Source organism: Dreissena polymorpha, chromosome 7 (assembly GCF_020536995.1).
Source record: "Dreissena polymorpha isolate Duluth1 chromosome 7, UMN_Dpol_1.0, whole genome shotgun sequence".
NCBI lineage: Eukaryota > Metazoa > Mollusca > Bivalvia > Myida > Dreissenidae > Dreissena > Dreissena polymorpha.
The window spans coordinates 53,133,165-53,145,112 of NC_068361.1; the positions used below are offsets into that span (position 1 = coordinate 53,133,165).

Sequence of the window (11,948 nt, forward strand, 5' to 3'; positions counted from 1 at the left end):
CTGGTTCATAGCTTCCGTGATACAAAAGTAGTTTTCGCAGAGGGGATTTACCAATCTCCACGCAGACTTTTCGTTCCATGCTCTCACATATTCTTTGCAATCGTGATACATCGACTATCTACGGAATTAATCGTCAACTGATCCAGAGTAATACAATTTGATCCAGCTATGCTGATTCCATTCAAGACTCTGCGCGCAGTAAAAATTGTATGTACAACACGCAATGAAACGCTCTTTAGTAATCAACTTATAGTTAGATATGTATTGAAGTTTGCTTTCTCTACATAATGTATCCCTAGCTCTCATATTATCGACCCTCCTCAAAGTATCGTGCCTTTAACGAAAAACCTTCAAAATGTGCTGGAAAGTTATATTTGTTTATTTTTATAACTTAAAATTGATTTGTTGTTATCTATGACTATTACGAAGATCATCCTGATGAGTTCCGGTGTTCGGTGGAAAGTAGGTCATGTTTATTGCAGCATGATGCTATGATTTTTAATTACGTAACACACAATTATGTTAGTTTGTTTATGGATTAATAGTAGCTTTATCAAATGTTTTATATGCCGCTTATTTTTGAATAAAATGTTAAAATATTTTAGAACAATATGAGCATGAGTTTCGTTTTTCCATTTAATTACTTTTTTAGAACAAGCACATGCGCACTGTAACACATCTTAGAAACCAATCAGAAGGGTCGATACTTGAGACAATTGTACATGAAACAGATAACTACAGGGAGCTAAGACTAGCAAGTATTTTGTCATAACATTGTCGATTAAAATGCAGTGTTCGTTGTTATCTCCAATAATACACTTTTGACTATATATTGACATATAACACATGCGTGTTTTTGTATTTGTTCACTTCGAAAATTCGTATGTATTCATTAAGAGGGCCGATAATACGGATATACATGCTCTATGCATAGCATTTATTTTTATTTCGACATTGTCCATATAATTATAGTTGATGTGTCAATATTGGATAAATACAACATTAATTATGTTATCAAATAAAAGATTAGAAGTTTTTTGGCTTTCAAAAGTTTATAATATACATTGTTACGAAATATTAAAAGCACTTCCTAGTTATTTTAGCTCAATTGAATCGAAAGCCTAGGGCTTATTGAAACGCTTTCGAGTCCGTTTACTGGATATAACCAATACTTGGTGTCTTTGGTGGAGATCTAAAGAACATTCCCAAAGTGGGGATCAAACCCGTGACCTCCCGGTCGCTAGGCGGACACCATATCCATTACGTCACAGCGACTGTCAGGTAGAAGTCACTGCTGCGAATAGTGTGTTAATATGCTGCAACAAAAAATAATAAAGTTGTCCATTGCACGCCAAGCATGCACCAACTCGACATTTCCCGCGTGCTAAGAAGGACGTCTACATGTCGATCGGCGACAATTTCTGCACGCTTATCGTTTGACCCGGGCTCGACTGGCTTATCAAGTGCGCATAACCGTTCGTTGACCCAATGAGGACTTTCATAAGATAAGAACTCATGCGATGACCCAATTATGCTTTAGCGAAAATAGTTGAATCACGTTGCATTCTACTGAAACGTGCTGAACTTATGATATGGTAAGTGAACATTAAATTTATATAAGAGCTGTGATTTCTTTTTTATGTATATTAGGTGCAAACATATAACTAATTTACATGTTTAACAAGGTTGCGTGAATTTACTTTGTTTCAGTATTATTAATAATTAGTTAATGTAATTATAAGATAAAGTGTAGTGCTATGCTTATTTTAATACTTTTAAAATTACAAATTTTACCGTTCCCGATAAAGTAACGTTTTTCTTTCCGCGTACATACAAAATTGACTTTTCTGACTTTCATTTAAGAGAACCCAAATGAATAAAGGTACTAAAACACAAGTGTGTGATTTTACCTCAAGTTACAAAATTCCATGACAACAAAGCACGCTACGCAAAACATTAGTGATTGTCTTAATTAGGAAAAGAACTCTATACGCACGTGTCTGTTTTAATATAATTTATAATTCAAACTTTTACGTTTAGAAATTGTCTTGTACATTGAAGAAAAATTTGCTGAGATTCATTATGTTTGTTTTTATACGTTTTTTCAAATTGGTAACAGTCATTATATTCTTTATTTAATTGACTCAGAATCATTGATTATCAAACAATAATTAAACTTCTCAATAATGAACAACCATTTAAGTTCTCACTTAAACACTGTTCTTTTGTTCTCAAAAACTACGATTATTTTAGTTCTTAGTTTTATATATACGGTCATTTAGTTCGCAATTATTCACGCTCAAAAAGTATAAATTAGAAACGGTCATTAAGTTCTGAATTATTAACGGTCATTTTAGTTCCCAATTATTTACGGTCATTTTAGTTCTCGATTATTTACGGTTATTTAAGTTTTCGATAAGTTCCGGTTTTTTCCATGGGAAACGTACAATCTTAGTGATTATCGGCCAAAATCATTATAATAATTCAATTTACACATGATATTGTTCCATTCATGCGTAGGCGTTATGAGTTAGACACTTTTATGTTTTAGTTGGGATACATCGTGTGCGCGTTCGTGTTCGTCACAGTTTCCAGGTAACGATTCTGCATACATGAAGTAACGGTACTATTAATATTGACCCACACATATTTAAACGCGCCTTTAAAAGGGACCAGTTATTGCACACCATTAACCAGTTATTTGATCTTTTGTAATTGACTTACAAAGGTTACTTCAAAATAAGTTTCCTCGGTTCCTGTTGTATCAGCTGTAAAACAAATTGTAATCAGTATATCGCTTTTCATTAAAGGCCGAGTGTGTTTGCTGTCTAATTATGTGTTTATTATCATATTTGAGTTTGCATTAAATATGAACAAACCGCTATTCAGAATTTCTTGAAACGTTATTCAACATTGATGTATGGAACAAAAGTTGTTGTAGGATAACAGGGTCTGCTAATTTGAAGAGTTCAAAGCCATGAAATAGATTCTGCAAATGTTATACGGTTTTTGATATCGTGTATTATGCGGATCATGGATGATTTACATCTCTGGCAGCCTTTATAATGCGTATCTTTTACGTATTTTGGCACTCTGGATCAGTAGACGATTTATTGCGGCAATCTCCACGCAGAGTTTTCGTTCCTTGCTCTCACAAACAATCCCTGCCATCACAAGAAAATCCTACCAGATTTGTTAGGATATTATTTTTTGTTTAAGTATTATATTATGAAAAGTAGTATCATATTCTGTTAAATTAAAAAAAAAGTTTATAGGTTTAGGTTCATAATTAAAAATGAAAAATCATTTACATTTAATAAAAGTCAAAATAACAGCGGTAAAAGTATTTCCACTTGGCTAGGCTATAATCACGTGGTTGATTATGAAGGCAGGGATTTGATACAGCTATACTGGTTCCAGTCAAATCTCTGCGCTGTGGTTGTTATTGCGGAGGTTCCGGAGATAGTCGATGTATCACGATTGGTATTTGGATTAATTTTAAATCGTGTACTTTGCGGAACCTACATGATTTACATTTTGGCATACTCCTACAAATATGAGGTCGGTATACATTATAATAGGCAGATAACGTCTAATTAGTTGGAATAATTTTGACATTGTGTATTAGGCAGATCCTTCATCTTTTTATCAGAATCTTTTTTTTTAATACTGCGTCTTTAACATTTGTGGAACACTTTATTATGCGGATCGTTCACGTTTATCAATTTTAAAACACCATAATGCGAATCCGGCATAGTTTACAATTATGGAATCCCTTATCAATGAGCTTCTGCGCAATTAAGGTCCACATGTATGGAATCCTCTATTATGCGGAGCTTTCACAAAAGAATGCCATGTATGGAACCCTTTATACTACCAACCGAGTGCCAATACTTGATAATTTTGGAATTCTTTGTAGTACTATATTACAATGTTTCATAGAACATATGTAACCTATTTCAATATCCCCTTTTATCACGCGAGTCCTGCATGCGTTTCATTTTATTTGAAGCCGCAACACGTATTAATAAGATATTTTGATTATGCATTTATATGTTAGAATTTCTTACACGTATCCCCGTTTCATATGAATGTATTGGTGGAAATATATTTTTTATGCAAATGACGCAACTAAGGACGTCATCGACGATAACCAGTTTATCGTGCGGATCCTCTTCAGGTGCGACGAGGGCCAGCGGGAGGTGGTGCTGTTCCACAAAGTGGACACGAACCAAGATGACCAGCTGACCAGGGCGGAGCTGGACGCTGTCTTCCTGTTGTTTGACAACAATAGTAAGTTATGTCCCCAAACCTCTTGTCCAACTTGCATTTTCGGCTCAAAACTCGCAGCAATTGTTATGAAGGGGCCATTACGGCCTCCAAACAGAAGAACGCATTGTTAATTTATCCCATGTCATTGCAAACAAGTAAAGGATGTTTATGTTATTAACTTTGTTTTTGGCGATAACAATTCAGTTACTAAAATATACGAACTGCATCGTCCGTCTTGCTAACATTATATTTTGACATAGCAAAAGGTTACGTGAAAAGGAAGTGATCATAAGTAGTGTACAACTGTACATAACTTCTTACGTTATACATGACAATTGTTGGACACAGTCGCATTATTACAAAATATTTATGTAACAGGCAGGCAATCGGTAATTATGCTGTTCTAGATAAATTATAGAAAATAAATTAAAAGGTAAATGGAATATCTTACCAATAAGTATTTGTACTAGTAAGGCATATGAGCGAACATGGGTTCCGACAATTGCGATAAGCCTTACGACCGTCAGCATTAAGGTCGATAAGGAAGGCCATTTCACATGTGTTTCAAACGAAGGGGCAAGTGTTGTAGATTACATGATTGCTTCATCAGAGTTATTTTCAAGAATTATTGACTTCAAAGTACTTGACCGCTCAGAATCTGATCATTTTCCAATTAACTGTCGAATAAACTTGGAACACATAAATAACAACCGCAATGATTTTGGTAATAATAAAGAAGTATCGCGCGAAAATAAATACAAATGGCAAGAAAGATTTGCTGATGTTATTCGCGTTAATATAAATACGCTCTTAAATGAAAATTGTAATATAATAATGAATCTCATTACTACAAATATTGAAGCGGCGATTGAAAAAATTAACGCTGTATACTATGAGGCAGGCAAAAATATGCTTTTATTACCTAACTACAAACGATCAGTACAGCCACTTTGGTGGGATGAACAATGTGATAATCTTAAGAAACAAAAAAACACATATTTACGAAAATTTCGAGCTTCAAATTTACCATCTGTCAAAATGAGTATAAGGATCGAAGAAATATATTTAAAAAAATATTTAAAAATTATTGCAATGCTAAAATGTTTGAGTTACAAAGATAAAAAAGAGCGGAACTACTCCAGAATCGAAAAAATCCGAATTTCTTGTGGAAAAAAGTTTAGCAAGCTAAACCGCAACAAAACATTACTACTAGTATCGAGTCCAAAGAATGGCACGACTATTTTCGTAGTTTATTATCCAGCGATCAAGCGCCGTGCATTGTTATAAACAATAACGTAGATGCCATAAACGATGATGTGATTTCGTTAAAGGATCCCTTTACACTCGCAAAAGTCGAATTTCAAATCTGTAATTTAATAAATAATAAAAGCAGTGGCATCGATGGAATACCAGCTGAGTTTTATAAAAATTCATTAAACAATATAACACCCTTCTAAGTATTACTTTTAATCGAATGTTTGATTCTAGTTATTTTCCTAAAACTTGGGATCAGAGTATAATATGTCCAATACACAAATCTGGACCTACACATATTCTTGGAAATTACCGTGGAATCTCTTTTACTAATATATTGTACACAATATTTGCCGGTATATTAAATAAACGATTATATGAATGGGCGGAAAGAAACAATAAATTTGATGAATCTCAAGCCGGTTTTCGGGCCGGCTATTCAGCTATAGATAATGTTTTTTGCCTTCAAGCGATGGCTCAAAAATATTTGTCAAAAAAGGGGGGAAGATTCTATTGCTTATATATAGACTTTAGAAAGGCATTTGATAGAATAAACCACAATGTAATGTTTCAAGCACTTACCAAAAAGGGAATTAAAGGTAAATTCATTGACGTATTAAAAATATGTATAGCTCTCTCTTTTTCTCCGTTTAAGTACATAATACAACCGACACTAATTCTGCGGCGAAGTATAAAACCTATTGTCAAATTACTATATCAGAGTTTTTTCAATGTAATATTGGTACCCGTCAGGGTGACAAGACCAGTTCTACCATATTTGCTCTATTTATAGATGAATTATCAGTTATGCTACGTGAAACATGTGGGTCAGGAATTTTTATTTCAAATGAAATACCTGACATTTTATGTCTCATGTTTTAAGACGATATTGCTAGCTGTGCGGAAACGGCCTTTAAACTTCAACAACAGTTAAACGTTGTTGATCAATTTTGCATTAATACGGGAATGGAGATTAATTTAGATAAAACTAAAGTTATTGTTTTTAGAAATGGCGGACCTTTAAGAAATTACGAGCGCTGGACATATCGGGGTACGAAATTAAATACCACTTCCGCTTATAAATACATGGGATTATTGTTTACACCCAAATTATCGTGGAACGCGGCGCAAGAAAAACTAAGTTCACAAGCTCAAAAAGCAATATTCTCAATTTATAGTTATAAGGAGGCTTTTGGAAACTTCCCTATTAAAGAACTCTTTTTATATTTTGATAGCATGGTAAAGCCAATATTGTGTTATGGCTCACAGATATGGGGATATGAATATGTAAATGCCATTGAAACTGTCCAAACTAAATTTTGTAAACGCATTTTGCATGCAAAGAAAAATACTAATACATGTATCGTCCTTGGCGAATGTGGCCGACTACCCTTATCTGTTACATATTTTGTTAATTGCATTAAATATTGGTGTAAACTGTTAATGATGCCTAATAACAGATTTCCTAAACAATGCTATAATATGTTAATATCAATAGATAACGCCGGGCGTACTTGCTGGGCAACACATGTAATATCTTTAATATTTAGATATGGTTTCGGATTCGTCTGAATCTCTCAGGATATTGGCAACGTAGACTTATTAGTGTGTAATTTTCGTCAGCGTATAATTGATTGCGTCACAAAAAATTGGCACAGTGACATAAACGATGCATCTAGAGGTAACCATTATAAGAACTATAAATCTCTACTTAACACCGAAAGATATTTGCAGTTGGAAATTCCGCTAAAATATCAAATAGCCTTTGCCAAGTTTAGATGCTCCAATCACAAATTAACTATTGAAATTGGTAGGCAGTTGCATCTTGAATATAATTTGAGAATTTGTAATTTTTGTTTTATCGAGAAACATTTATCTATTATTAATTGTGAATACCATGCGTTTTTTCAATGTAGTAAATATGACGTTGTCCGTAGAGAATTTCTAAATAACTGGTATATGGGTGGAAATTCTGTACATGACTTTTATAATCTGATGAGCAAAACAGATAATGACACACTATTGAAATTGTGTTTGTATGTGTATTATCTTTTGAACAAAATTGAATAGCTGATATATTTGTAAAGTAACATAAACACAATGTAATATGTTGACATATTTTAATATGAAGATGATGTGTATAATCTTTTGAACAAAATTGAATAAGCTGATATATTTTTAATGTAACATTAACACTATGTAATATGTTGACATATTTTAGTATTAAGATGATGTGTTCGCAACTACAAACATGTGTTATATTTTATATCAAATACTGTGTTTTTTCGGCCAACGGCCTTTATTTACTTAATAAACTGAGTTGAGTTGAGTTGAGTTGAATAAAACATATTCGTTAAGTATTTGCACAAGTAAGTGCACATGTACGACCATGGATTCCGATGACTTGAATGTTTGTTTACAGCCGACGGCCAGGTGACGCCCGATGAGTTCGTGCAGGATTGGGTGAACTTGTTCCACATTGGCGGCTCCCAGGAGGCAAATACGCTGTTCACGCGGGCCGACACGAACGACGACGGTGTCATCGACGCTAAGGACATTCCCGCCATTTTCTCGTTCTTCGATGAGAACGGTATGTTGTCGTCGCATAGAAATGAATAAGCCTCGTTCTGGGAACACTGGGCTTAATGCATATGCGTGAAATGTCGACCCAGAAAGGCGTGTGCAGAACGTACAGGCTAATCAGGGACGACATTTTCCGCCTAAAGTAGATTTTTTTTGCTAAGAAAAGACTTCACTTGAAACGAACAATACATGTAACATAAAGTGTCGTCCCTGATTAACGTTTGCGGACTTAACGCACATACATTTGGTCACGTTTCCAAATCGCAAGGCTAAAATGATAAAAGAATGTACTTTAAGCCAAATATAAAGGCGTATTACTAATACCACGCTGGTTAACTTACAGAGTTATATTGATAGTAGTATTATGTCAGTGTTACAAACAGAGACGTGCGGTGCTTAGAAAATCAAAAACAGGAGCCTTTTTTGCGAGAGTCGCAGGTTTACGCGCCGAGAAAAATTATTTATCTGTGTTTGACCTTAACATTGTATTATTTGTATATATTACATCTGTTGAGCAAATGTCTGTCTTTTTTTGGAAAAAAAATAGGCTGGAAAAGAAAAAAAAAACATAACATGAACATTAGCAAAATGTACTGTACTGTACGTTTTCGCTGTTTGCAACTACATGGAAATAAAACTTGATTAATATGGAATGTTTTTTTGTCAATACAGGCATAATTATGATATAATATTATTTTAAACCTAATGATAAAATATGACATTTCTGCAGTGAATTAACAGCAGTGAAAATAATTAATTTGTTATTTTCACCGGTGAAAATAACACATTTTCGGAAGTACTGTTTCTGTATTTAGATTATCATATCAATATTTTTATGATCACGAGTGAATTAAAATCGGTATTCCACCGATTCCAACAAATTTTTGGTTTATTTTATGCTTTTTTTCACCGTGTATTTACATTGTAAAAGAATTTAACTGGAATTTCGCTTAAAAAGTGATGTCATTTCGTCGAAAAAATGACGTCATTTTTTTAATTGAAATGTATTGAGGCACGCCTCGGAAGAAAGGGTTACCTTTTAGCGAAAAGGAAACAGCTGTTAATTATTTTCTTGAAAAAGAGGCATAAAAGAAACAGAAAATCAGTGTAAGATCGTTTGTTTTTTCACTCGTGATCGTGCGCCACTCGTGAAATATATTTTCTATGATCACGCGTGAAATAACAAACGATCTTACACTGACATGAACAAAAATCTTCTTTTTTTAGTTTAAAATAGTGGATGTATTACTTTGCATTTACATTTTTTGTTTCGTTGCTATATAAATTACTCCATGGCTTCGACTAAAATAGATCTTTTGACCATTTGGTATTGTTAGCCGACGGAACTGTGGACATCAGCGAGTTTCTGACCGCCTGGGGCAACATGTCTCTCCACCCCGTGGATCATGTGCACGCTGTCGTCGGTCGCTAGGACGCGGCGATGACGTCATGAACTACGTCATAGCGCAAATAGTTAAATATGTCAGACAATAAATACCAGCAAAGAAAATTATGTTTCGTACAACATATTGTAGTATGTCTTTTACAGTTCAGACGATAGATTAAGTTTCGATACACTTTTTGAACATGTTAACCGGGTAGTCATGAAACCCCAACATCAATGAGGCGTACATACAATATTATTTTTAGTGACTTGACCGACCATATATTTAATGTCGACCCTTAACTTTGTTTTGATATTTCGGGTCAATGTTCGATACTTTTTGATAAATTCATTAAATTAAATTTGATAAATCATTTGCACTAAACTAACTATTGGGTTTTTGATAACGTTTTACACACTCGACCATATTTTTAAAATTTACTTTATATAAAGAAAAAAATAGTTAAAGAAAACAAAGTGATACATACCTTGGGAGGGTTTTTTGATGTCATCGCATGTTCTTTATAGAGCAAAGAAAGACAAAAAGTTAAGGTGACCTACCAAATTTGTTGGCGATGTTAATATTGAAATCATGTGAAATTTTCATTTCTGCATTATAAGGTAGGTCAGTATATCTATTAATATCCTTTAAATATTTTGCAGGGCCTTAATTATAGAGAAAATTACATTTCTATCGGTTGTAAGCTGAAAATTAGTCGCAACTTAAATTGATCGTAAGCTCTTTGATAAAACGGGGCACAGGTCATTACAATATTATTTTCGACGTTCGCGTTTAAGTCATCGAGAACATGTGAGCTCATATTTTTTGTTTCAGCATAACTTCCATTTGTTATTAAACGGTACTTAACAGCGATAATTTTATTAACCTATGTATCAGAAGAAAGGTAATATATACGGAATATTACGCTAGTCAATTGTTCCAAGAGTTTGTATTCAGTCGAGTGGCTTGTGTGATGACGTATCACACGAGAGGCGGAGCCTCGAGTGTGATGCGAAATCACACAAGCCACGAGACTGAATACAAACTCTTGGAACAATTGACTAGCGTAATATTCCTTTTATTATATACACAACTAACGAAAACAGTTAACAATGTATTTTTGCTTTAACAAAACTTTCAAAACAATGACTTAAACGGTACGCCATAGTTTATTTAAGACGCGTATGAATACAGTTTATGTAAATTACTGTGTAAACATTTGAACCGGGAAAACACTGGATTCCGACAGCTTACCTTAATGACATCGTTAATCCAATGTTTATAACATTTAAGCTGACAACTTTGATTATGTTTATAACAAAAGCGTTTAAACGATATGCATTTCCACTTCTATTCTTCCATGTCTTCATCGAAACTTATTTTAAACCACACTATTGTATTCCTATCGAAATTTATATACACTATGTACTTAACGATATAATTAATAGAGTTCGATAAACAAGACAAATATGAAAACAAATCAATCAAATCTAGAATATATCTTGTTGAAAGTACCCGAGATGCATCAATATGTAGAACAGTTAATAAAATGTAGTCATACCATTATCAGATATACAGTATACACAAAACGCACTGTGTAAATAATTTACAAAGTACCATAGATAAAAGGCGTCTGCAAACATTTTCTGCTTCATTAGCTTTTAAATGATTCAGAATTCAGGGCAACCATTATTCAAGTCAAGTTATTGTAGCCAGTTTATTCAATATTACTGTAGTCAATTTATTCATTGGTATTGTTATACGTTTATTCAGTGTTAATGCAGTAAATACATTCAATGTTATTAAAGACAGTCTATGCATTGTTATTGTAATCAGTGTATTCAATGATATTAAAATCCGTTTATTCAATGTTACTGAAGTAATTTTATTTAATGTTATTGAAGTCAGTTTATTCAATGTTATTGAAGACAGTATATTCAATGTTATTGAATTCAGTTTATTCAATGTTAATGAAGTCAGTTTATTCAATGTTAATGAAGACAGTTTATTCAGTGTTATTGTAGTCAGTTTATTCAGTGTTATTGTACTCAGTTTATTCAGTGTTATTGTACTCAGTTTGTTCAGTGTCATTGTACGCAGTTTGTTCAGTGTAATTTTAATCAGTTTATTCAATGTTATTGTACGCAGTTTGTTCAGTGTTATTGTAATCAGTTTATTCAATGTTATTGAAGACAGTTTATTCAATGTTATTGTAATCAGTCTATTTAGTTCTATTATAGTCAGTTAATACAATTTTATTTCGTTCCGTTAATTCAATGTTTTATCATCAGTGTATTTTTGTTATAAGTCAACTTAATGTGGTTTCTACTCTTTGTCTCTATGTTCACAATTTAGTTTCAATGTTGTATGTTTATATGAAGCCTGAAAAGCATAAATTGAAGTACCATGACAATCAATTTTAATTTGTCGTAATAAATATCGCACCGGCCTCAT

At 33.3% G+C, this 11,948-nt stretch overlaps 1 protein-coding gene across 2 annotated transcripts; it reads left to right on the forward strand.

Annotated features, from left to right (window-relative positions):
• Positions 1-1,471: 1,471 nt before the first annotated feature.
• On the forward strand, positions 1,472-9,619 carry LOC127837469 (uncharacterized). Of its 2 annotated transcripts, none has more exons than XM_052364599.1 (5): positions 1,472-1,595; positions 2,552-2,595; positions 4,181-4,293; positions 7,949-8,116; positions 9,447-9,619. In XM_052364599.1, the coding sequence occupies exons 1-5, from the start codon at positions 1,593-1,595 to the stop codon at positions 9,539-9,541; spliced, it is 423 nt and encodes a 140-aa protein (XP_052220559.1). In that variant the 5' UTR covers positions 1,472-1,592; the 3' UTR covers positions 9,542-9,619. The 2 variants fall into 2 exon arrangements, with proteins under 2 accessions (XP_052220559.1, XP_052220558.1); XM_052364598.1 differs by lacking the exon at positions 1,472-1,595 and adding an exon at positions 1,659-1,685.
• Positions 9,620-11,948: the final 2,329 nt, after the last annotated feature.